Raw genomic sequence first — 27,457 nt, forward strand, 5'->3', positions numbered from 1 at the left:
TAATACACACTATATATGAAGTGTGGTAAACTATTAATAATAAATTGAACTGTGCAAAGTTATGTTTTTTTAAACTAAATAACAGATGAAAAAGCACTTGGGTGACCTTAGATGTTGCAGATTTGACACCAGAGGCTAAGTGACAGAAGTCAGTAAAGTGGATATATGTCACATGACATTGAGTAAGAGGAGAACTGATCCTTATAAATATGTGACAAATTAAAGGTAAAGTACTGGTGCAACATCCATGTTGTTTCCACATGATCATTCCAGCATCTTAAATTTGAACATTGTCTAGTTTCTTTACTTCTTCGTGACAATAAACCGAATATCTTTGGGTTTTAGGCAAAACAAAACATTTGAGGACATCATTTATGGTTTTTGGGAAGTTTTTCAACGCTTTTGGACATTTTATTGACCAAACAACGAATCGATTGATTGAGAAAATAATCGACAGATTAATTAATGATGAAAATAAGTGTTAGTTGCAGCTGTGCATAAACGCATTATTAAACCCAGTCCAAAACAACCCAGATGACATCACGGTGAAGTCATCAGGGTAATTTTCTCTCTCCATGAAAACACTTCCTCTTTAATATGTGCAGATATCATACGATATCATAATGAAAACATATTTCACTAAATACATATTCTTTGATGCATCTTTGAATAGCATTGATATAAAAGGGGTGTGTTGTTGTAATTTAGAAAACTTTCTGGTAACATTTTTTTTGTCATTTAGATGAATAAAAGATTCCCCGAACTCCTCTAGAGTAGGATTAGGATTCATAATTATTAAAATATTGCAGATAAAACATGAAATAAACGAATAACATGTGAACCTGCATTAGAGCTCTGCAGAAAACACTGCCGGCTGTTGTAGCTCTGACATGAATATTGTAATAATACGGTGTTTTATATTAGTTTTTATCCGTATAAGGACTGAAAACAGAAATCAGCTGTTCACAGCGGGGCTGAATCAGGTAACCCTGTGATATTAAAATGCCACAGACTAATTTATAGTTCTCATCATCGGCGCTCATAAAGTGGTGTTATGGGCTGAGCGGAGGAGGAGCGGGTGGGGCCTGGCTGGGAACACAGAGGCAGACTGTGGTCACTGACCGGAGACTCTACTGGCTTTTATTCGACTCTAATCAGACCGCATGTCTGACCCAGGGGTCCGCCTGCTGCCGGGAGCAAACTGCGCTCATTTCCCCGATATTTGACAGATGGATGCTGCGCTGTCGTAGGGGAGGAGGATGAAAAAATCGGCTGATATATTTTTTGGCATTTTCGCTCATCGCCTGTTTATGGGAGGCAGCGGCGGCTTGGCCCTTTCTTTATTATAGGAAGGAGATCTCCGCGGTTAGCGATGTGAAGAGCAGATCGCCCAATAATTCTCATTTCGCGATCCTGAGGAATAATTATGAACAACGCGCAAGATATGTCGCCCGATTTCGTGTTGATGCGCCTGGTTTCCGCGGCCGAGGATGACCGCTTGGACGCAGAAAACGGGAATCTGCCGCCGGGAGGAGTGGTGGCAGGGCTGGGGAAGGAGGTCCTGGCTCACAGCGGCGTCAAAGCGGGGTTGGATATCAGCCGAGATCCGACGGCGGGCCTCGAGCATCCCAGCAGCCGCCTGAACAAAGCCCAGCCGAGCGGGGAGGGCACGGCTGCACCTGACACCGGGCTGACGGAGAGCCGAGCCCCGCTGTCCGCGCCTCCTCCGCCGCAGAGCCCCATGGAGGCCCAGGGCTTCGACTTCGCTCCCAGCCCCGGCCTACGGCCTCAGCTGCTGGTCTTCTCCAACATAATGCGGAACGGAGAGGGGATTTTAGAATTAGACCGTCGGAATCAGCCGAGGGATGCTCTGGGTTTGGACCAGAGCCCGGGGTCTGGCTGCTCCGGCCCGACCGTCAACAACAACAACACCCTGTCCCTCAGTCCCGGAGCCGTCCAGCAGCAGCAGCAGAACCTGATGGACCGGGCATGGGGAGCGCATCAGCCGGTCTCCGTCACCGCGGACATGCAGGGAGCTGCGGAGCTGTGCCGCCAGCATCGACTCATCACTACCCCGCCCGACTGGCCGCTGTTGTCGGAGAGATCCAACCCGCTCACCGTGGTGGACTCTAAATGGGGCTGCGCCACCAGGGACCGAGACGGAGCCGTGTTCGAGCTGGCCCGGCGGTTCGGGGAGCTGGGGGTCGGTACGGTACCCAAGATGCTGTTCAAAGCGGGGGAGCTCCCGCAGTGTTCGTGTCAGGGTGCACACGGGCCGGGAGGAGGGGGGGTAGAGCCCGGGGATGACCCGACAGAGACCAGCGACGCTCTGTTGGTGCTGGAGGGGCTGGGGAGCGGGGACGTTACCGGCCTGGGCATGGACGAGTGCCCGGAGGGGGACACTGACGACGAGAACGGCCGCCGCGAGTTTCTGCTGAACAGGAAGAGGGAGATAGTTCAGAAAATGTCCGGAGCTTTCTCCATCAGCAGCTTCCAGGCGGAGCTGCGGAGGCAGGTGGAGGGGACCGAGGCGGCGGCGGCTGCAGCAGCGCACCTGGGCGCGCAGGTGTGCAGCCTCCACGGGAACTTATCCAGCCGCCTCTCGCAGGTAAGCTCCGGGGAGTCAGAGGTCGTCGCCCAGGTCTCCGCCATGTCACCGTCACCCACACCCGTCCAGAACTCCCCCTGGGCCACGAGCCCGAACCTGAGCCAGGCGTCGACACCCAGGAGGCGGCCGGAGCGGTGCGCCAGCGCGCCGCGGACTCCCACAGGCTGGGCCGCGGGGGGAGAAAAGACGCTCAAAGTTGCAGGGAAGTCCAAAAAGGGCTCGTTAAAGATCCGCCTGAGTAAACTGTTCCGGACTAAAAGCTGCAGCGGCTCCAATCACCTGCTGGACAAGAGGCCCTCAGTCACCTACTCTGTGTCTTCTGCTGGGAGCCTGGTGGACATGGCGAGCACCGCTGGAGCTGAGCAGGACGTAGACAGGTGAGCAGCTCCAGGGCTGGGCGATATTATTTATGAATAATATCTCCATATTTTTAGACTGTACCTCGATATACCTCTCAATATACACATTATCTCTAAAATATCATACATAAATTCCCAATTAGTACAAACTTAGGGCCTGGGCGAAATGGACAAATATAATAAATATCCATATTGCTATATTGCAGAGATGCCTATTGGTGCTTTCACAAAATATTAACACCAAGTAGATTTTCGATAAGATACACTTCATATGTTACAGCAGATCAAGAGCCAAAACAGAGCAAGTGATGAATAAAAGTTCAAATAAAATAGAAAATTAAATAAGAGAAGTTAGGCACCTAATGCACATCTCTCACTTGTACAGATATATGGATAATTGTAGGACTGCAACAAACCTTTTCTTTTCATTGTTGATTAATCTGTTGATCATTATCACGATAAATCGATTAGTTGTTTGGTCCATAATATGCCAGAAAATGGTGAAAAATGTCCACGATAACATCCTCAAATGTCTTGTTTCATCCACAACCCAAAGATATTCAGTCAGAAAAAAGAAACCGGAAAATATTCACATTTAAGAAGCTGAAATCAGAAGAACTTTGACCCTTTCACTTTAAAAAATGACACAAAATGATTAATCAGTTATCAGAATAGTTGACGATTAATTCAACAGTGTATTGATTATCAATCGATGAATTGTTGCAGCTCTAGATAACTGCATGCAATCAGCTAAAAGATACTCATGACATATCATAATATCACGATATCCAAAATCTAATGCTCCACATGGCCCAGAACAGAACAGAAGATAACAATGTGAAATTCTAATTTCTCACAGTCATTCAGAAGAAGAATTTTGCATGAGTGATGACACATGGAAAATTATTCCAGGGGAGCAATTAAGGCCAAGATCTGAGCCAGTTTCACAGTGCAGAATCAGCAGTGCTACGTCGAGCTACCAGAACCGTCTTAAAGGGAAGATTCTGCACTTTTCATGTTTGTTTTCATGTGTTTGTAGTCAGCTGAAGCAGTAAATTCAGTGTGTGATATATCGACTGAAGAAGCTGAGTTCTCCTGCTGCAAAAACTGTCGTTCTTCTTGCATCCAGTGATGTCACAGTGATGTCATTAGTGTTGAGGAAGAATTAAAGGGTGTTTCCACAGACTGATAGTAGAACTAGACCAGGACTAGAACTGCTCAGTTTTGCTTCCAATTTTTCCTGGTGGCCATTTGTGGTATTGCAGCGACAAATTCCCCACTGGCCACTGTTATAAAAGAGACGTCTGTAAAACTGTTGACAGGACACCTCGAACTGCAGACAAGATCATTTATGATTCTTCCTATTGTGATTTTTTGATCCATAGAGTTTTTATTCTTGTTAAACTTTCTTTGAGCCAAGAAAAGCTATTTAAAAATCTGTGATGTCATCACAGTGTAAAGTCTGTGGGCTGAGTGGGAACTCATGGGCTGTATAACCAGGAAGCAAACCTGGATTCAAGAAGCTAGAGAACTTTTTTGGCTTATGCACCAGGCGAATAATTCTCATTGGACTGAATGGGCACCATGCGCTATCTCAGGCTTATAATATATCTCTGCGGCTGTTTGAGCTTGAATTTCTAAGCTGCGTCCAAAATCAAACACTGTACACTCCACCGAAATGTGTGCTATCGTTCAACATACTTTTGTGTAACAGTAGTGTGTGTCTTTTCAGACGCTTTGCTCAATTGGTATCATATCGTGTCAGCTGGAGATGAGTAACCATGGCAAATTTAAAAAATATTACTATCAGGCAAAGCAAAGTGAAACGTTACTTTCATTTAAAGCATTATTGGCGCTATGCCAGAGCTGTCTTGGTTGCTGTTCACCATTGTCACCACTGCATTGCATTGTAGGATATTAATGCTGGCATAATGTCCAGTCCTTCCATACTGTAATATTTCCCTAGAAAGAGTATTAACCTCTCATATTATTGGTTTCACACCAAGGTTTTTGGACATAAAGTGACATAAAGTGACATAAAGTGGGGTCCACTGGACATCTACATGAAAAGTGGTGAATTTTCCCTTTAAGATTTGAAAATATTTCTGCTCACCAGTGTTCCTGCATGAACTTCCTCTGTTGTGTTTAGACTATTAATAAGAAGTTGCAAATGAAGTGAAAGAGTCTGATAGTTTTTCAAGACACAGTGCCCACCACAAACCACATTAAGTTTCTCTTTTAAATTTATTACTTGAGCAAAAATATTTCCCTAAACTAAGAACAAGGCTAGGCTAAGGAATATGGAAAGCACAACCACGTAATCCAAAGTGAATTCAGTTTAGCCATAATAACAAATAGATAGAAGTAGAAGATGTGGCAGGACATAAACTTTCTGACAAAATCAGTGTGAGAAATCTGCCGTGAAATAATGAAGAAATATGAAAATATTTCTGTGACAGTGTGGTGGAAAAGTTAGGTGACATATAATCCTACATTGAGTACAATAATCTCCTTTTCTAACTGTTAGTGTGATACTGTTTTCTGTAAGACACGACTAGTCTGGACTTTTAGTGAACTTGTGAACTGTAGATGAACTGCCTTTGTTAATACAGTGTCCGACCAATATATCATATACATATACTGAATTATGTCTGAATTTAGCATCTGGTTAGAACGAGGGAATTACCCGAAAATCCAGGCAGGCGGTCTTAATGACACTGAGTCATCTAACCACTTGTTCATTGTGTATAACCATAGTTTCTTTGTTCTTATGCATATAAAAACCCTAATGAAGATACACTCTGGACCGACTCCTCCGTGTTTGCTCATTGTCACTTTGGTGATTTCGGACCTCCTTTGTGGTCAGTTTTACTGTTAAAGCACCTTTTTTCCCACTCATTTTCCAAACAAAAACAAAACCACAACTTGCAGAATCACTCATAAAGTACTGAAATGTGGTATCGGATGACAGGGCATTTACTCAATAGTTTTGAACCAAGTATACGTTGGTGCCATAAAAGTACTGAAGTTTGGAACCCAGCCCAATCTCAGACAGATTATAAAAGAAGAAACACATTTTGAATCCAGCCACTGTTTGTTTCCTTGATGAACACTCATTCAGAGTCCAGACATGCTGATTCCTCTCCAAGTGTTTTTTTTTCTTCCCATCCTGCTGCAGACTTTTTAATAAGCTGGACAGTCATTGTTTTCTAATGGCTTGAATTAACTCCTTCAGCTGGCAGCTTTTTGGCCTCCTCTCAGTCATTCGAGAACTTTTTTTTTTTCCTGCTGCATGTCATTAAATGCAGAGATTTCTCAAACCTTTGTGGCTTGTCACCCTCCATCCAACTCACTGCTTAGTCATTATTCACAACAGCACACTGAAGTAAGGCTATGATTAAAAAAACATAGCTTCAGAAGTCTTGACTGCCAGAGCTAAGAGCATCAAACAGAAAAAGTAAAAAAGCTGCAGGACCCAAAACTGCAGACACACACACACACACACACACACACACACACACACACACACACACACACACACACACACACACACACACACACACACTCGTACTGAAAAGTTAATTTTCTGAACCTCTGCAGCTACTAATACTTCTCCTCTGCACTCTAACTCTCCTCTCATGTTCTTCTTCTTCTTCTTCCTCTTCTTTTTCCGCTGCTGCTGCCTGTCTTGATGTGTGTCCCGCAGCCACAGCCAGCCCAGACTGACCAGGGCCCACAGTGCCTTCTCCCCCGCCTCCCTCTCTGCCTCCCTCTCTGCTTTCACTGGTAAGGGCTGCTCGCTGCTTTGTTTCCCTCAAAAATGCTCTCTTTCCTGGGTAAAAAGCCCCCCTGACACTTCACTCAGCACACAGGACTCCAGTCAAAACTCTGCAACTAAAGATTTTCCTCATTATCGATTAATGTGCAGATTATGTTCCTATTTTTTTTTGTCTGATATAGATAGTAAACTCAGTATTTGGGGGGTTTTGGACTGTTGATTGAGGGAAAAGCCATCACCTTTGGCTTTAAAGGGATGGTTCAGATTTTTAGATGTGGGGTTATTTGAGATATTTGTCAGTATATTACCTGCAGTAGATGGCGGTCGACATGCCCCCAGTTTGGAAAAGCAGCAGGAGAAGCTAAGCAATGTACTGCTGTGGACGTGATCAGCAGCAAAAATCAGTATCAGTTTAAATGTATGGTATATTTAAAATATTTTCAGCACCTTTCCATCAGACTGCCTTTTCCAAACAGAAAATGCCAAATATCACTCTCTCCAGAGCAACCAGACTCCTTTGGCAAAAACGCTAATTTAACTTTGCAGAGTTCGGGAGCTGCAGGTCTGCAACTGCCTCAGTCAGTTAGTTTGTTTGTGATTTTGTATTTTAAAGGGTTAGTTTGGACTCACCAAAATCACACACAGACACAAACCGCTAACAGACTGAGGCAGCGGTAGACCAGAAGCTCCTGTATTCTGGAGGTAAAATTACTGTTTTTGCAAATGGAGGAATATTTGAATTGAGTAAAGTGATGAAAATAATTAATATTTCACTATTATGCACCTCCATGTAGAATAAATATAAAAAAAAAAAAGTGCAACATTTTGGGAAATACACTTATTCACTTTCACACTTGCTTAGAGTTAGATGTTCAGTCTGAAGCTGGAGCCATTGCATGGTCACAAAGACTGGAAATAAGGGAAAAAAAAGTCAGCCTGGCTCTTTCCAAACATAACTAAATCTGCCTGCCGACACCTGTAAAGTTCACTAATTACATATCCCACTGTATTTTATGTTTAATCCATACAGTTAACAAGTATTTTAGAGGTACTGATGATTTTAGTTACCTTTGGACAGATTCAGGCTACAGTAGCTGTCTATCCCAGTCTTCGTGCTAAGCTAAGCTAACCAGCTTTATATTTAACACACAGATATGAGAGTCGTATCCAAGGGCGTACGTTTGGTCTCAATGTTGGTGGGGACACAACAACCCACACCACCACCACCCCTGAATCAAATTCATTGATGTAATCATGCGAGAGCCTCAGAGAGGCTAAACAACGCTGGGATGAAGTGCTTGTAGGGTGAGAGAGAAAAATGTTATGTGGGCACAAGCCCTAAGGTTACATGTTTCAAAATCAAAGAATACATTTATTAATACATTTAGAACAAAGCACTCACAGAGCGTGAAATGTTTTTTTTCTTTTTTTAGAATTTATGAACCATTTTCTGTCAAAATCAGCAGGGGAGGCGTGTAGAAACAGCTGTTTGCAGCCTGCAGCTCTCTGTTTCTCAGCGCTGTCCGTGGTCCTGAAACAACATCTGCACACCAATCAGCTCTCACATCCTCCGTGTCTGGAAGCTGATATTTAAAATGTCATTTATTTATTTATTTACTTATCATAATTAGCAGTAGTATACCAGATCTCCCCTAAAACACTAATTTAAATCATAATGATTGCCCCATCATTATTATTATTATGACTGTTTTGCCCTTGCTTGGTTCGGTTAATATATGTACCATGTCAAATTGTGTACATTGTTTACATCACACTACTTTTTGTTTGTCTGTTTGTTGGTTTTCCAACAAAGTAAAATAATTAAAATGTAATTATTATTGCATTTATATTGAGTAAAGAAATACATTGAGAAGTTTTTAGTTTTTATATCTTTTTTTTTTTTTTTGGCGATATAGCCTCTGGAAGAACACATCAGAATAATCTAATATGAATCCACTGCAGAGATAATATGAACAAGTTCACTCAAATATTGGTGGAGACATGTCCGTGCTGTTCATATACAAACCTATGTCACTGTTTTATCAGTCTTCTAATGTAACTCAACATGTTATATGTATATATCTCAAAATGTTGAACTATTCCTTTAAAGTTTTAATAATAAAAAGTAAGAAATTTGATTGGAAAAAGAAGCAGAATTTCAGCTTCACATTTCTGAATCTGCAAAATTTAACTGCTCTGATCAGTCAGACTGTGTAACTGGTGCACCAGATAAGATAAGACAGGATTTAGCACAAAGGCCTTTGGGTAAGAAGGGTGAGGAGGTCTGCAGCTCAGCTGGCAAAAATTATTTAGCTGACTTTATGAGAATCAGTCCACAACCTCCGCGGGGCTCAGAAGTACGTTCTGGTGTCCCACATTGCTGCTAGATCTCAGATTTGCTAAATCCACTTCTTGAATATGATGATTTTTGTAGTTTCTTTTTTATAGTTTAATGAACACATGCTCTGCACAGGGATAACTAGCAATTAGACAGAAACATTAAAGCTGCAGCGTGCAGGCAACAGCTCATGTCGAGGGCCCCACAGGAGCCAGGGGTGGGTTGTTTTAAATCTTGGGGACTTCAGAACCCAGAAGTCATGCACGCACACACACACACACACACACACACACACACACACACACACACACACACACACACACACACACACACACACACACACACACACGCTCACACACAGCGTGGTGGTGTTTACCGACCCAGCCGGTCTGTGATGTCTCACAACCAAAGAGCTGATAGAAGAAGAGATCTAAAGTGGGTGAGTCCAGCTCTCTCTGCTGTTTAGGAGACGGTGGGGATTTGGCTCTTACGTTTGAATTTGTTTCTTTCGCTGCCAGTAAGCGTCCCCAACTGCAGAATTTCACTTTGGTAAACAGTGAATCTGCAGCATCTCAATTAGCGGGGATGGGATGTTCCTCTTTATTGCAGTGATTTAGGCTGATTAGCTGGGTGTAATTTTCCATAAACATCCTGCCTGGTGCAGCTTTCATGGCACGCTGCAGCACAGACACAATCACAGAAACACAGACCGGCGCCTGCTTCACTTTTTCTCTGGTGTCGGCATCTTTATTTCACTTTTCTTACCCTTTTCCTTTCTTTCTTCTTCATAATTGATTTATTTAATAATCTAAGCATGACAGAATTCACAAGGGGACAAAGAAAACAATAAACACAAACAAACACAACACCAGAATCAAACTTACACATCCAAATAAACACACATGTCATCACAACCAGTATATTAATGTGTATTTGTTTCACACACACATAAACACAAAAGGGAAACCGCATGTGTGAGGTGTGGATTGCATCTGTATAATTAGTGGAATTATAGTTAAAAATACAGAGTTATAAATACAAAGAAGCCACATTAGTTTCCATGTTTACAGTTTGAGCAACAGTTTCTGTGGTCACATTTTTCTAAATCAAATGTAGCAGAGTATTTTTTGTCTCTTTTAATACACAAACAATGAGAAACATTGTTAGTAAGAAAGTAAAAAAAATTAAATTAAATATCACTCCATTATTATATGAAGAAGAAAAAACAAAACAAAACAATATATTGAATTCTATCCTTGAAGTTCTTTCAGTTTGTATAATTCCTTACAGCCTTCTTCATTTTTAACATCTGTTTTTAAGGTCATCATTTCTTTTAGCAAGAATAAAGAATAAAGTGACGCTGAATAAACATTGCAAAATTATTATGTTTTTCATCCTCTTACGTTGTTTTCCTTTTTTTTTTTTTTTTTTTTTTTTTTTTTACTTCTTGTTCAGTTTGTTGGATCTTTTCTTCTCATTACATCTGTTGTCCACGATGGACACATCAAAGAATTGTCTTTTCTGTGTGTTATTGTTCCATCTATTTAAGTTGAAGTCAGTCTTGATGTTGGAAAAATGACACTCTGTGATGCAAAATAAAAATAATCAATAATACCCCTCAAATGCATTAAAATTAAAGTAACGAGCCCATTTTGTAAGGACTAGAAAGAACAGATATTTGTGTTAAAATGTCAGGAATACAAGTAAAAAGTTGTAAAGTACAGATACCTGAAAACTGCTTAACTTCCCATCTCTGTCGGTTAATATTTGATAATTAAATTATATTATTTGTTGCTGGATTTCAGACCAACTTTGTGGAGGATGAAACTGAAAACAGTCAGCACTGGATCACTTATTTATTTTCCTCTGCTGTTGTTCTGGTTTCAGGTGAGACCGTTTCCTTGGTGGATGTGGATATTTCACGGCGAGGGGCGAACACGCCACACCCTCCCACGCCACCCCCTCCTCCTCGCCGAAGTCTCAGTTTGTTAGGTATTTTTCTCTCCCTCCTTCCTTCCTTCCTGTGTGTCTCCCCGTCTGTTTCTCTCCTCATCTTGATATAATGAAAGCAAGAAAGCAGCTGAAGCTAAACTGTCCTCTCTGAGCTCGACACAGTACTTTACTTCAGACGCTCTAAATTTAGATGAAAAGGAAGCTCAGGCAGTTTCTCTAAATATTTCTGTCCCGCTCGCATACTTATAAATTTGTCTTTCTGTCGTGCGTCGCTGGAAATAGACACAGACAAGTTTTTGTAATCTGCTGTAATCTGATTGGAGAAGCTTTCAAAGGTCAGCTGCAAACTACAGATTTAATTTGAAATCTGAGCACAATGACTCAATCGATGAGGAAAACAGTTGCCCTCTGTCTTCACAGGAAAACAACCTGTACCAGGGTGAAAAAAACAACTTTTATTTTCTTGTTTGTTGTTTTTAGGGGTGTATTTGCCCTATTTTTTGTCTTTTTTTTAGTGAAGCAGCGATTTGTGTTGTTGACAGATGAGAGTTTCTTTGTTGAATTGAATTCAGATTAAATCTGATTCTTTTTCAGTCAATGAAACCTTTTAGAAATTCCCACTAACCATAGATACTGATAGGAACACTGATGCATGAATATTTGACAAGAGCTCAGTTGTAAACAAGGTGAAATGTAAAAATTATACTCTTAATAAAGGGATAGTTAAAATTTAGTCATTATTCACCCACCCTCATGCCGATTGAAGGTTGTTAGTCCACAAAACTCTGCTGGAGTTTCACAGGAAAACGGCGTTACAGAATCTCTCAAACAAATGAAGTGAATGGTGACCAGTTTTCAAAGTCTCCTAAAGCCCCAACATGCCAAGCTGACTTTAAAAAATGTTTTGTACACCATGTTTTTAGCCTGAAGCTTCACCGTAGATCCTTAGCTTAGAGCCACGTTCACATGCACACTGTCTGAACTGGGTGTGTGTGGTATGACGATGTGCAAACAGCATGTTGGGACTTTAGGAGACTTGGATTACACCAGGCGAGCAGCATGGAGGCATTTTATGTTTTTTTTCCAGTTGTTTTTTGTGCAACAGTTTTCCTGTGAAACTCCAGCTGCTAAAAATCTTATCCCTTTCCCCTTATCCCTTTAGCCATGTGTCTCAGAAAACTTTATTTTGAAAGTCTAACCCGACATTGCATATTTATTATTGCTGACGTGACCGCTGAGGCCTGCACATGCAAACTGCTGCTGGTGGGGTACAGAGAGCATCATAGTCTGAAGCACAGACTCAGACTGGTTATATTCTGACCCACATGGTCAGAAGACTTAAGAAACACTGACAAATTTACTGACCGCCAAGTGTCAATATTTGCCGACTTCTCTGCCCCGTCTGTGGCTCTCAGCTCAGGGGTTCCTACTTAAGTCTAGTTTAAAAGAAAAAAACAGTTGGCCTTTGTGGTTTTTAAGAAATGTTATTCCAACAGGAGGAAATGTTGCATTCGTGGGGGACTATTTTCAGCGGTGGATTAATGCACATTTGGTGCTCTAGTGAGTATTTGGGGCAGAAGGACGGTGTGTGTAGGACTGAGTCAAAATAAAACTACAGAGTGTGTGTTTGTGTTGATGAAAGAACCTGTCAGCTGGTGCAACAGCGTGTCTCACTGATGTGTTTTAATTAGTTTTTGGACAACAACGTACGTCTGCAGCACAGAGGAAGAGAAAACTTCAGACAATAAGTGTCGTAGATACGTTCAGTGTTGGTTTATTTGACAGTAAGATGCTGAGTAAACTGACGGAGGAATCTCATTGGTCAATATTAAAAGACGAGGTAAGGACTTTTATTTTGGTGGACTGAGGCTCTCTGTCTGATGGTGTTAAAAAAAACCTTCCTTCCTCTATCTGTCGTTTCTTTTGCCTCTTTCCCTCACCCTTTTTCTTCCCGTCTCGACACTTTCTTTTTGTTTTCTCCCCCCTCCTCCCTCCCTCCCTGTCTTTGCACCTCCTTCCTCCCATCCCTCTCTTCTCCTTGTTTCCTCTCCTTCCTTCCCTCCTTGCTCTGTCCTGTCCTTCCTCCAGATGACATAGCCGGGCCTCAGCCTGGGCCTTTCCTAGTGAGTGTTATGGGCGCCTCCCTGCAGTCCCTCCCCCTGCCTCTCCCTCCTCCTCCTCCTCCCTCCCACGTCACCATCCAGCACAGTCTCAGCCTCAATGGTAAGACGAGTTGGTGAATCTGCTGGTTTGCTTCTGACACTAAACAGGAAGTGGAGCGAACGATGCAAGCACAGTGTCTGGTGTGGAAGAAGAAAACAATCAATGGAAATTTATTTCCAATATTTTTATCAATAAGTAATGAGTTAAGCAACCTGTCATCTTCTCCATACTGTCATTTAAATACACTAAATTATTTATATTCATATAAGCTGCTGTCAAAGTCCAAGTAAAATAAATTAAAATGTATTTTCTTCAGGAAAGAAATACATCAGTGGTCACGAGAAGAATTTTATTTTATTTTGCTGAATACTCTATTCTGATTGGTTAATTACAATGTTCAAAGTTCTGTTATTTCTGTATAACAGACTGTTGCTATGGACACAGTTCTGATCATAGAGTCTGGAGGAGTAATATAATCATTGTTAAATCACTAAAATCATTTTAAAACGAATATTTTGTGTTGAATTATTGATATTTTTTGTTACAAGCAGGATAATCTACAGTGAGCAGGTCACTATTGTGAAATAAAGCCATAAAACAATTTTAAAATGACTTTTTGTATCATATAAATGTATGCCAAATATTTTTTCTTTAGGGGGAAAGTAACCATATAATAAGCGGGATAATGTACAGTGAGCAGGTCGTTGTGAGATAAACCCCTTCAGGATGACTCAAGACATCCTGTCGGGATTTTGTTTCACAATAACGACCTGCTCACTGTACATTATCCCTATTGTCTGTTTCACAAGACACAGCAGGGAGGTAGTAAATCAGAACTGGTGGAAGCAAATGACGGCAGCCATGTTGTCCGTTACTCGACTCAACGTTCTCAGCTTCTGTGAAAAAAAAAAGCTTCATGATGCACCTTTAATTTCTTCTCCTTAATTTCTTTCCCTGATTCAGACGCCTTCCTCCGGGCACTTCCTCATTCAACCCCATCGCCGGCTGATGCCCCACCCCCTTCCAGACAGGCCCCGCCCCCCATGCTGTGCGCCCTGCGGCGGTCTGAAGCCAGCAACTTCACCGCCAGTCTGAGAGAGCTGGAGAAGGTGAGACTCACACTGAAGATTTCCTCGTTTATTAGCATCTTGTGTCTTTCATTTCAGCGTAGAGCAGGTTGCTTTCACTCTGCCCTGCTGAACCGCTGATTATTATTATCATACCTGTTGATTATTTTCTTTATCATTGAATCTGGTAATCATTTTTCAATTAACTCCCTCATCCTTTAGTCTATAAAACGATAGAAAAAAGTGGAAAGTATTTTTTAGCCTTGCTTAGCACAAAATTCATCAAAGTGCTTTCTAATAAATCTTAAGTTTGTTTCCATGTTGTATCTTGTGCATTTAATACAAACATATTAAGAAAACAAGATATTTAGGTTTAATAAGCCGTTTTTTAAGCATTTGTGCAAAATCAAACTTTGTTTTCCACAAACTTTTAGAGTTGAAGGTTGATAGGAGCATCTTGGTTTGTCTGTTAGCTTGAACTGTGATTGACAGGAGTTCAATCTTCATGTAACTGATGAGAACATCCAGGATGTGTAGCTGCATCCCCTGAGATGAGCATGCTGAAGGAAGTGGATGTTTCTGGGCAAAGTTTAGGTTTCTGGGGCCACTTGAGGGTTTCCATCCTTGCACGTACACGCAATATGACAGTTTGCTTGTTTGGGTGAAAATTTAAGAGGAAAAGAAAAAAAACGGAGAAACGAGAGCAGCGGCGAGGCTGATTCTCGCAGGGTCACTGAAGGTTTTGCCGGTCTCTCCTCCTCAGTGCGGCTGGTACTGGGGTCCGATGAACTGGGAGGACGCGGAGATGAAGCTGAAGGGGAAACCGGATGGATCGTTCCTGGTCCGGGACAGTTCAGACCCCCGGTACATCCTGAGCCTCAGCTTCAGGTCGCAGGGAGTCACACACCACACACGCATGGAGCACTACAGAGGTGAGACACACAAACACACACACGCATTTGTACGCTTGTGACTGTACTCATGGAAATAATACAGTCTTCTAAGATTAAAGTGGTAATTGTATGAGAATTTACATTTTCCTGCATATCTTGCATTAGGCTTGCATATGTGTGCAAGTATGCAAGCGTAATGCATGCTCACAGCAACACACACACACACACCCACACACACACACACACACACACACACACACACACACACACACACACACACACACACACACACACACACACACACACAATGCCTGCAGAACCATACACTGGTCATTCTACACTTCGGGCATGTACAGTTGTAATATGGACACAAACCACATGTATGATGGAGGCACATCAGCCTGATGAGTCACAGAAGACATTTACAAACACAAATGTAGGTTGACTGTATACCGACATACAGATGGAGAAGATGCACATAAAACATGACATTTTAGTCAAGTCAAGTCAATTTTATTTATATAAGCTGAATATCAAAAATTTGCCTCAAAGGGCTCACTGTTCACTTCATCTTAAATGTAATCAGTTAAACAGAACTTTGACAAGTTTTCTCAAGTTTTTGCTAAACAATATCTGAAAAATCTGATATTGTCAAATTGTTTCCATTGTAATTTTGTTCCTTAACTGACAGATGAATACAGAGAAATATCTTAAGATCTGTTGTCTTTTAAACAACAACTTAAGGCCCATTTATTGTCTTCTCCCAGAGCTTTCAAATGTTTCTCACAGTCCTCCTCGGTGAATGGAGTACACTCTATCTGAACGTGTAAAGAAATTATCTTTTCTATCAACTAACTAATGACTAATTAGTCAAGGCAAGTCAACACAAAATGAAAATGTTTGATTGTGACCTGACTGCTCGCTGCTGGTGCTCGATAGCCCCACCCAAGTGAGAGAAACTGATGAGACTCCAAAGTAACTTAACCGAAGCTTCAAAATAAAAGCACTGGTACTTCAGCTAATTAGAAGAATGTTTAAAGGAAAAATGCAACTTAAGTTAGTTCTCAAAATTATACTGTTCATAGAAAAAGTAAAGAAATCATACAAATTATATACACTATAATGTCAACAGTCACAAACAAACGTGGACGAGTCTCAAACTGTAAGTTAATCAGCTGTTTGTGACTGTCAGTCATCTGTTAATGGGAAGTTAAGCCTGTGACCCTGAAAACAAAAGCTCACTGCTCTGAAAATACACACTCTGTATTGGACTGCCCATCCTTAATCATAAATGACTTTATTTTAAAGGAGAAACATTTAAATATTTACTGTAATTAATCAGAAAATTACTATGATGTGTCATCAGAGAGGAAGGAAACATTTTAAGTATTCACTTCTCTGACAACAACGCTACACTCTGGGCTGTAATAACTGTTTTTTTTTGCTCATTTGATGGTAATTTTAGTTAAAATTAATGCTGAATGTTTGCTGAATGAGTAAGAATCTGTTTATGAGTTGTAAGAAATCATTTATAATCCTTTAGAAGGAGTAGATGTTTGTTACGGTTAAATTGAGAAAAATCTTAATGGGGTTTGGTGGGCAGGGAGACAAGCAGTCACTAAACTCCAACTCCTGAGTGTGTATTTTCAGATCAGTGGGCTTTTGTTTTCACGATAACAGGCTAAACTTTACATCAGCAGAAAACTGACAGTTACAAACAGCTGATCACCTTACAGTGGAGGACTTGTCCTCGCTTGTTATCGTCAATTTACAACTTTGTGCTCATCTTGCATTCCTGCAGCGTTCCTGCAGCCTGCCTGAGCTTCTTCACGTCTGGGTAGGAAGGGACAGAGGGAAACAACTCTCTTCCACAATTCATCACATATTAAATATGGATTCATTTGTTTAACATACAATCTATGGCTCTATTTGGCCTCATTTTTGGGCATGCGCTTGCACATATTTCTCCCTTAATTCTTCTGACATGACACCTCCAGCTCCCCTGTCCTGAATTTCACCCATTTTCATCTGGTCACCCTAATTCTGCCTTTGTTACACCGTGACTGACGCTAGAATAAATGTTAACTTTCAACAAATCAACAAAACATACTGATGATGATGATATGAAATGATGCTACACAAACACTACAGCACAGCCACCTCCAAGCCAGCAGGATTTCATTATTCATGGGAGTGGCTCTGCGGTGTGTGTGCGTGAGACGGTGCATCTCACTTTATAGGACATGGACTGACCCTGTGACACGCCCTAATAGAAATCCAATAAGATCACACTACAATACTGAAGCCTGAATAACTCACATAACACCGCATGCATATTTGCACACACGCCACATGTGACAAACTAACAAGGTGACTCATGGAGGATACATGTGTAACCAGGCAGACACACACACACACACACACACACACACACACACACACTGACACACTCACACACACGCTCACACACAGAGACAGACACGCACACACAGACATGCATACATAAATGGGGCTCTACATTAATGAGTCACCATTATAAAGCTATGGAGTCATGCCTGGAAACACATTCATTATTCAGATGCGCAGCCCCGACTGACACAACACATTCACATCAACACGATCGTGTGTGCATGAACGCATCGTGGCCTGACATGAATCGAGGGCAGAGAGGCTTTCAGACATAAACAACCGCGGAGTCAACAGGAAGTCAACACACACCAACATATTCAGACGCGTCTGTTCACTCTGCTTGTGTGTGCCGTGACAGATCGGCTGGTCGCAGATAAATAATGGGATTTCTGAGCTAATAAGAAGCTTTTATTCTGAAATGTTATACTAAACATCATATTTTGCTTTTTTTTAGCCACATTAGATTTGTTTATTTATTTACTGGTTTATTAAAGAGGAACAATGCACACACAAAAGATTCCAATTCCAATTTTTTGGTGAAAATTTCTTTTTTAATGATTTATATATATGAAATATACTGTATGTAATTTATGAATTGTTTTTTTGTTTGTTTTTTTTTAATAAACAACTTCAGACAATTTAAAAATGTGTTAAAAGCCCCCAAAATCTAAAACTAACAATACTTACTATTACAATCATCTTTATTATTATTTTTTTTTCTGAAGAAGTTTTGTCCCAGATTTCCATCAGCTCCATCAGAGTTTTACAAAAACATGATTCTCAAGAATGAGTGCACATTACTTAGTTAGCCAAGAGGCTACTATTCATTCATTCATGTCATCCCTTAACTGATCTTACAAAGTCACCCTAAAAAGCAGAATATAGTATTAAAATGACAAAGTTATTCATCATTTATAAGATATAAACATGCAGAACAATAATAAAAAGAAAATAGGATAGTAATGTTAATTGAAAAGTCATTCAGAACGCCTTTATATTACAATGTCAAGTACTAGTTAAAATAGACTCATAAAGCCACACACACAAAACAAATACATTTGGGATACTGAAGCAACACAGATGGGAATGTTTGATGGATTTCTGTCCAACAGACACCGACTGACATAGTCTACTTTTGGGAACAGTGGTTAGGGTTAAGGTTAGGATCTCCAGGAAATGAAAGTAAGGCGATGTGACCTAAGTAACTCTGTGTGTGTGTGTGTGTGTGTGTGTGTGTGTGTGTGTGTGTGTGTGTGTGTGTGTGTGCATTTGTTATTTTTAAGTTTCTGAGGATTAATGTTGTCCTACTTCTTAATAAAATCCTTAAAAAACACTATTATCTTCAAAACCATTGTCACGAAGCTGAGAACAAAAGTGTTTATCTGAGCTCATGAAAAAATAACATGTTGGAGAAACACAACAGTGCTGTGGTCGTCTTCCTGTGTTTTAAAATGGTTGAGAGATAAAATGCCCATTTCAGCTGCTTTAGTACTTTGTCTGTCATAAAAAGTGCTTTTTCTGTGTGTGCGTGTGTGTGTGTGTGTGTGTGTGTGTGTGTGTGTGTGTGTGTGTGCGTGCGTGTGTGTGTGCACAAAAACAGCCCAGAGAGCTGCAGACGTGATTCAGACTGAAGTCACAAGACTGAGGACTCCTCTAAGACGCAGTTACATATGTCAGGACACGACTTGACTTGAGTGACTTGTGACTTGCAGTTTAATTTGACAGGAATATCATCCAGCTAATGTCGATATTTGAGAGTTTAAACATTTTTGAGGAGGATTCTCTCTCAGTTTGGTTACTAGAGAATATTTTACAGTTGGGAAAAAATCATAGATACTCTTGATCAAAGATTCATTGTTTTCTCAGAAGTGCTTATTTCCAGGAAGTTAATGATGCTCCAACTTTAAAGTGTAACTTTGGTAATTTTCAACTTGGACCCTATTTTCTCATGTTTTTGTGTCTAAGTGAGATTTGAATTAAATAGGTCCAGTATTGAGCGGGATCACTGCAGCCGTCAGCCAAGCTGCAGTGTAATTCTTACCCCGTCTGGACTGCAAATGTCATGTCAGCATCACGCTCATGTGACGACAGCATTCACGTCACACTGAAACGTCTGTCTATATACATTTCAAAGCAGCAAATAAGCAGCCAAACTTTCTGTGCAATATGCAGTTTTCCTTTAATATGTGGGAGTACTCCTGATCTTTTTTCCATCAGCGTGATGCATAAACAGTGCATGTGTGTGTGGATGAGCAAAAAAAGAAAAAAGAGAGTGCTTGTGACTGCACTCAGAGAAGAAGGATTAAAGTTTATCAGTGAGGTTATCTAGTGGCAGTAAATGTACAGTTACTGTGGCAGTAAATGTACAGTAACTGCAGAAAAAGTTCAAGACGTTCCGGTGTCTTGTTGACCAGCTGCTGGGTGAAGTAAAGGGAGAGTCTGTGGGATTAAACCAGAGCAGAATGAGCTGATCTCTGACTGTGGAGCTCACTCTGCTTTGTCTCGCTTGCAAAATGTGGATTAAATACATTTTCAATGCCTTTTTGTTACTGGGCACCAGCCTCACGTTTATGTGCAGGTTGTCAAAAAAATAGACTTAAAGTCTAAATAAAATCTTTGAGTTATTTTTACACCTGTCAGACACAGCTGGGGCATGAGACGCACAGAGCTGGTGCAGATAACTGCACTGATAAAAAGACTAGCAAGTGAAAAATGTGTCTGACTGCAGTCGAGACAGGGAGCTATCGGCAGCTCTGAGCCGTCAAAGCACATCCACCAAAAGTGTTTGTTTTTGCCGCTGACAGGCTCAGATCGTTATTCTAAGTGTCTGACAACATTATGGAAAAGATCCCTACAGAGATGGACCTTTTTGTTGAAGAGTAACATCATTTTTATTTAACTGGATCTGTTTTATTGCTCTGTTAAAAGCCACCAGCCCCCATTTACAAAAACAGCAATTTTATCATCATAAACTCAACAGAAACAAAATAAAACTCACCAAAACCATCTTGGTTCAACTTTCCACTGTTCCAACAATCACCAGCTCTGGTTTGGCCAAAATAAACCCTTAACTCACTGAGTTAGATGTGAAAATATTCTGGCTCGACACGCCATTTCACCCGACTTCTTCTCTGATGTTCAACCTCTGTCTTGCTCTTCCCAATATCTTCACATCTACGTCTGTGAATTAAGGGTTTATTTCAAACCAGAGTTGCTGATTGTTGGAACAGTGGAAAGACGAACCATGACAGTTTTGGTGAGTTTTATTTTTTTTCTGTCGAGTCTGAATGAAATGTGTTTAACGATGATAAAATCACTGTTTCTGTAAATGGAGTCTGGTGGCCCTTTCACCTGTTTCTGGTGAAACAAAAAGGCGTCTCTCTCTGTAGGGATCCTTCCATAATGTTATCAGACACTTATAATAACTATCTGAGCCTGTCAGCGGCAAAAAAACAAGCACTTTTAGTGGACGTACTGTGACGTCTGGCTGCCGGCTGCAGCGCTCTCCCTCAGTATCGGACCAGTTTCAAGAATTGTTAGTCACATTAGTCACTTAGAAACATAAACATGGGAAAATAAGGTCCAAGCTGAAAAATACTAAAGTTAAAGCTGCACAGGTAGAGCTGTTTTCACCACCCAGCCAATCAGAATTAACTTCCTCATCAGGTCATGCATGCAAGAGTAGAACGTAATTTGTTACAGCTGGGGAACTTGAGGACTTTGAAACATTAACAATGAAATAAATATATAAAGAAAGGGTCAGTATGTTAAATGTAATGGCTGAGAGAGGCAGTTATACTGTGCATCTGTGCAGGGTGGTTGTATGTGTTTACTGTAATTATAAAGACGTTTCATAATTAATGTAGATATGATTTATAGATGATTAAATGCTATGTGTGATATATAAAGAAAAACCTCTCTCTCTTCCTCCAGGGACGTTCAGTTTGTGGTGTCACCCGAAGTTTGAGGACCGTTGCCACTCGGTGGTGGAGTTCATCGAGCGAGCCATCATGCACTCCAAGAACGGCAAATTCCTCTACTTCCTGCGCTCCAGAGTCCCAGGTAAAATATAGGTCATATATCCGCACGCAGCCCGGCCCGATCAAAAATGGATGCGAGCTGCCACTTAGTGAGAAGTGCCTGAGAAGACGGAGGAGAGCAGGAACGTATATGACTGTCTGTGTGTCTGCATTCAGCCTGTGCATCATTTATGGTTGTGAGAATACATCTGTGTGAGAGGTTTGTCCACAACAGGAAGTTTGACTATAGATACAATACTGCATGTGTCTCTGTTCATATCAACATTATTTAGCATTACTAAACTATGTGATCATGCTCGAGGTGAGATACATTAGAATTACTGCTAAAACAACATCAGTCCAATGTAATCATCACTGCCTCCCTGCACTTTGCATTTATTATTCAAATTTCAACAATTTTAGACAATTACTGAGACTTTTAAAAAGTGAAAGTGTTAATTTATGTTTCAGTTTTTTAAAGATTTCCTAACAGACTAACATCTTTTCACATCTTTCCGTGGGATTTTTTGACAACAACAAATATATAAAGAAGCACCAACCTTATCATTTAACAGGAGATGATGCAGTAACACTAGACTAAGTGTGTGTCTGTGTGTGTGCATGCATTGCAGGGCTTCCTCCCACCCCGGTCCAGCTGCTGTATCCTGTATCTCGCTTCAGCAACGTGAAGTCACTACAACATCTCTGTCGCTTCTGCATCCGACAGATAGTCCGCATCGACCACATCCAGGAGCTTCCACTGCCCAGGTACTCAGCTCCTGCAGGGTCATGTGATCATTGAAACATAAACCTGCTGAAATAAACTGTAACACAATAAACACACAAAACCGAAGCATTTTGAAAAGTTGTGGCAAATTGTCTCAGGGTTTCCAAGATATCATCTGACGACGATCAAACACTAAGCTTTTTGCTCACAATTAACCATACAAAATAATTTTTAAAAAACATTTTAGTGTGCATCTTGTTGGGTTTTAATGTGTCACACAGATCTGGACAAATTCAAGCACATAAACCAGTTAGAGGGACAGAGACACAGGGGGGTTTTTCAAGAGAAATTTGTTTGTATCCAACCAAAAACTGAACACAAGAGCGAGTTTTTGTCTGTCAGGAAGCTGCCTGAGGATTTCAAACGCTTGCTGAGATTTTGTTCAGACCTCCATGGTTTTAATATGGTGCAGAATTAGCCCCAAGCTAACACTTAAGCAAATTTTATGCTGAGTGCATACTTACCAACCCTCCTGATTTCCCCAGTAGACTCCTGTTTTCCATCGCTATCTCTGTCATTCCTCCAAGGATTACAATTCTCCTGTATTTCTCACGCTTTCTGACATATTTTCAGATCTTTTTTCCCCTTTTTTCATGATCACAGTCTGTTTCTGACACTCTGCAGCCTGCATAAGCCCTACATAGCTCTAAAAGTTTGCTTTTTTCCACTCAGCCAACAATTCAGCTACACCAAACCAGACTGCCGAAGAAGAATTCCTGCTTCTTACGGAAGGTTTTAAAGGAAAGGGGGATGCATTTTGTAAAACCTGCCACATCAATTTTCTGTTAGGGGCTGTTGCTTAAAAGAAATTAATGAAAAAAAAACCCTGATGATTATAGTTTATGCTGGAGATTCAGACAGGTTCATGCTCAGAAGGATGAATTATTCTGCATTCTTTCCTGAGAATTAAAAGTGACATTAATCAACATTTTATTCAACATTAAAATGCTTTTGCAGTGTACTTATTATTTTGTTATTTCGATGCTTTAAAAGTCACCAGAATTCAGGAAACAAATTCTCTGGAACTCTGAAAACCTCAAAAAACACAGAAGAACAAACACAGGGCTGATTGCTGTTCTTTTATTTTCCAGACCACTAATATCCTACCTGAGTAAGTTTTATTACTACGACCCCGAGGAGGAGATGTACCTGTCAATCAAGAGCATCCGGAGGGTGGTGGGAGCAGAGCAAGAGGCCGAGTCGCAGACGTAGCAGCAGACATCTTCTCAGCTCAAGTGAGTGTGGGACCAGTCTGTGCGTTGTGTTTTCTGATCTCATGGGAAAGGCAGAAGTTTTCACCCCAGGGCTGCACTGTGGTGACAACCTGGTTGTCATAAGTCATGTTTCCATATAATTGTCAAGCAAATTAAAAAAAAAAGGCAACACAAAGTGTAGTTTTGCAACTGAAGAGCTTCTTCTTCTTCTTCTTCTTCTTCTTCTTCTTCTTCTTCTTCTTCTTCTTCTTCTTCTTCTTCTTCTTCTTCTTCTTTCCGGAGCAGAACAAGCTGATCCCTCATGTGACTTAAATGTTCGCGAAGTCAGAACTTATTCTGTCAAACTGTTTTTGTCTCCCATTAAGCGCATTAACCGTGTCAAGCAGGCGTAAAATCTTTCCTAATTTGATACTTAGAAATGCACAGAAAAATATGTTGACAGACAAAACAGTTACAGAGATTCAAAAAAAAAAACTTTAATCCTTTATTTGCCTGTAAAAACTCAAAGAGAATCATCCCTAAAGCGTTTTCTTCAGTCAAAACAAAAAACAGTGCTGGTTTCGAAAACATTTTTTTAAATTATAAATATAAAAATGGGCTGTAGTGTGGTGTACTGTGTAGCCTCTGGACCTAAAATGCTCAGTGAGTTAAGGCTTAAATTTCCTGGAGTTATTTTAAATATTCATTGGTCTTCATTTGTAGTTTTTTTTTTTTGTTTTTTTTACTATTGATTTGTTTCTTAGTTTGACTATATTTCCTGAATTTGTAGTATACATCCAGTTGCTTACTAATTTGTTTTAGTGCCTCAGAGATGAAAACGTCTGTTATTGTAAAAGTGTGAATCCATGAATCAATTCCTGAATTAGTCAGCATTAACACTATTCATTCCCAGCAAGTCTGGACAGATCCAGTTTGTCTGAAGCAGTCAGCCAGCATCCATTCAAGCTGCAGGAGAGACGAACCATGAAGCATCAACGTAACGTTACTGAGCTCCACCTATAAAAAGAAAAAAACATCGGTGGCCCATCAATCAGTGATTGGTGACTCTTCAGACCATTTCATCAGCAAAATAAAATGACAAATATCGGCCCAATAATTGGCCAAAAAATCCCAACCAGTGATGGAGTCAGTCTATCGCCGATGGCCAATATCAATCGCCCCACCATAAAAAACTACAAGGTGGTCAACAAAATTGCAGTGTACAAAACATGCAGGTTGAAAATTACAGACAGAGATGCAACAACTCACAACTGACGTTTAAAGTTGCACAAAGAACTGTGAGTCGAGGCTCTGTTGTTGAAACGGTGTTTCATTTGGTCAAAAGTACATAATGACTCGCTGAGGACTCAAAACTCACATTGGAGGTCTGCGAAGACTTGAGTCTTACTTGTGACTTGCAAAACAATATATTTATCATGGAGGAAAGTTGCCTAAAAGTGTCTTTTATGCATGTTGAGGAGGTGAAAAGGTGTTAAAATGTGTGTCAATCATGTAACTATAACCATTCATATTCAATTTAAAGATATTTTCTAATATATTTGATAACATGTGAGTGAATCTTTATGCTAACTTTGCTGTAAACCTGTACCTCTCTACAGGTTTCTGTATGGAGGACTGATCTGTTCTGGTCTGCCAGCATCAGCCAGTCAGAGTCCCTGGAAACCTCTGTGTCCAGTTGGACTTGGATGGACTCGCCTCTCTCTTGATTTGGACTAAAGAAAAAGAGGGACGAGTGTTTGCAGTTGGACGGAGGGGAAAACTGTCAAAGAGACGTTCAGACACGGAGGACTCAGCCTCGTCTTCAGAGGGACTGTAGAGACGTCCTCAGAGCGTGTTGGTTCGAAACAAAGAGGAGGATTATGAATTATGAACTCGATTTGCAAAATTTCCTGAACGTGCTGAACTGGACTTTTAAAAACACAATGCACTGGTCAATTTGTACAACTGTTGTTTGCTGCCGTTTCCTTGTTTTTCCTTCCAAGTCTGTCAAAATGAGGGTTTTTTTGGATTAAAAGTCGCCCTCGGGACAGATACACACACAGAGGCAGGGCGGCAGAGGCCCATCACATCAGCGTTGAGGTGTTTAAGAGAAACAGGCCGCCATTTTGGAGGACCTTTAATCTTAAAGTGGGTAACCTGGTGGGTTTCTGTCTGAAAAAAAAAACAGAAATTCAATATTAGCCATGGTGCTAATTTGATGCTAATGATAATAAGGCATAAAATTAGTTCAAGACTTCATTAGAGGTGCTTATTATGAGGACAGATCTGATGAAACCTTCACAGCTTCTCAGTTTCAACTTCATACATGTTTTTATAGTGACTGCAGCATCAAACTCTCAACCTTTGAGTGTTTTGATTGTGTTTGTGAGCCTGATAATCACAAGAAATTGCCGGTTTGTTTGACTTAAATCATTTAATTTGACATTGTGTCGGTCCTGTGATGACTGGTGACCTGCCCTCAGGGTTTACCCCGCCTCTTGTCCAGTTTCAGCTGCAATCGGCTCCACGCCCTCCGTGATCCGCTAAAGGATAAGAGAGTGTAGCTAATGGCAGAGATGTACCAAGCCACTTTTTCTTCAGTTCTGATCCAATACCTGAACATAGATATCTGCTGATACCCCAGCACATTACAAGTCTTGCTTTTCTGTGTTTTATTACATATTCCCATATATTATTCATAAAAAAGCTCAGACTGAGATCTGGATCAGTATGTGGATCAATGATGTAAGCAAGTCCGTTTTGTCACCCAATATCGGATCAGTCCCAAGTCAGCCTAACAGATGGATGGGTTGTGTTAACAGAGAGGGGGTTATTTTGTTTTGGCGAACCAAAGCTACACTTTTAAAAATGTTAAGTTGCGAGAACTCAAACGTTGAAGGAGACAGACTGCAACAGATTTTTAAGCAACTCAACTTCTTAAATTTTGAAAAAGTTTACTAACTACTGATCTTTTGTTGAGATATTTACTTCTTTAAATAAACTTAAAGTTTGAATTTTATAAACTCAAAATATTGTATTAAAATATATTGAGTAAATTCATTGAAGTGAAAGTAAATGTTAAAAATTCTATATTTTCAATCAAAACTATTTAATTTTTCAGGCACTAAAAAAAAAAGACAATTCAGGTTCACAGCTCACTGTGACCATTTTTTTAGTTTCTAAATCTCAAAGATTCTAATTTATCTAAAGAAGATAAATAAATGATCTCAACTAAAGATTACAGGTCAGCAAAACTTTTTTAAGTTTATTTCAAAACCTTTGTTGTTTTGAGTTTGAGTTGGACTCAAAACTCAAGAATCTCTTGCAGACCGTTGCCTTGAAATTTTGAGTCGTCTCAATTAATTAATTAATTTATTTATTGTTTTATCTGTTCCACAGTTGTCATTTTAAGTTAACATTGAAGGTACAATGGCAGTTGAAAGTTATACTTAAAGTTGCTGTGCAACAACTTCTGCCTCTTTTGCAGACAGTCGATAGGAACGTTCCTCTGAAATTTACTTGTTTTTATTTATTTTACCTTTATTTAACCAGGCAAGTCATTATTTTATAATGGCAGCCTGGTAAAAGGCAAGAGCCTCTTGAGGAAAAGGGGGCAGGGAAATTACCTGTGATTGGCCAAAGTCTCCCGTCAAGACTAGAGTTTCTTATATTAAAGCTACCACAAGGAGTTTTAACCAGTTATAAAACCATCTCAAGACCTCCCATAAGAAGATCATCTATTTCTATATAGTTAATCTTAATGCCTGCCACTGGGTCAGAGGCTCTAAAACAAACATGTCTTTACATTTTTCCCAACCAAAGTTACAGTGACCAGTTAGAAAGAAAATAAAACAGATACTTTTATTTTTGACATTATATTTTGTGGTTTT

The 27,457-nt window shown here is 40.4% G+C and overlaps 1 protein-coding gene across 2 annotated transcripts; it reads left to right on the plus strand.

Annotated features, from left to right (window-relative positions):
* The first annotated feature begins 1,086 nt into the window (after positions 1-1,086).
* socs7 (suppressor of cytokine signaling 7) lies at positions 1,087-26,311 on the plus strand. 2 transcript variants are annotated; one of them, XM_084714694.1, is made up of 10 exons: positions 1,087-2,985; positions 6,674-6,753; positions 10,971-11,075; positions 13,125-13,259; positions 14,163-14,308; positions 15,030-15,198; positions 21,502-21,630; positions 22,220-22,355; positions 23,466-23,609; positions 25,187-26,311. In XM_084714694.1, exons 1-9 carry the CDS (start codon positions 1,427-1,429, stop codon positions 23,584-23,586), a joined length of 2,580 nt encoding a protein of 859 aa, XP_084570820.1. In that variant the 5' UTR covers positions 1,087-1,426; the 3' UTR covers positions 23,587-23,609; positions 25,187-26,311. The 2 variants fall into 2 exon arrangements, with proteins under 2 accessions (XP_084570820.1, XP_084570821.1); XM_084714695.1 differs by lacking the exon at positions 13,125-13,259.
* Positions 26,312-27,457: the final 1,146 nt, after the last annotated feature.

The sequence above is a fragment of the Lutjanus erythropterus genome, chromosome 3, assembly GCF_056507025.1.
Source record: "Lutjanus erythropterus isolate fLutEry1 chromosome 3, fLutEry1.hap2, whole genome shotgun sequence".
NCBI lineage: Eukaryota > Metazoa > Chordata > Actinopteri > Lutjaniformes > Lutjanidae > Lutjanus > Lutjanus erythropterus.

What these genes read in the sequence shown, in the direction of transcription:
- socs7 (XM_084714694.1), top strand. Translation starts at nt 1,427, where the DNA reads ATGAACAACGCGCAAGATATGTCGCCCGATTTCGTGTTGATGCGCCTG. An exon ending in GCTGAGCAGGACGTAGACAG is followed by an intron (nt 2,986 to 6,673) that starts GTGAGCAGCTCC and finishes TGTGTCCCGCAG; the next exon opens with CCACAGCCAGCCCAGACTGA. An exon ending in CCGAAGTCTCAGTTTGTTAG is followed by an intron (nt 11,076 to 13,124) that starts GTATTTTTCTCT and finishes TCCTTCCTCCAG; the next exon opens with ATGACATAGCCGGGCCTCAG.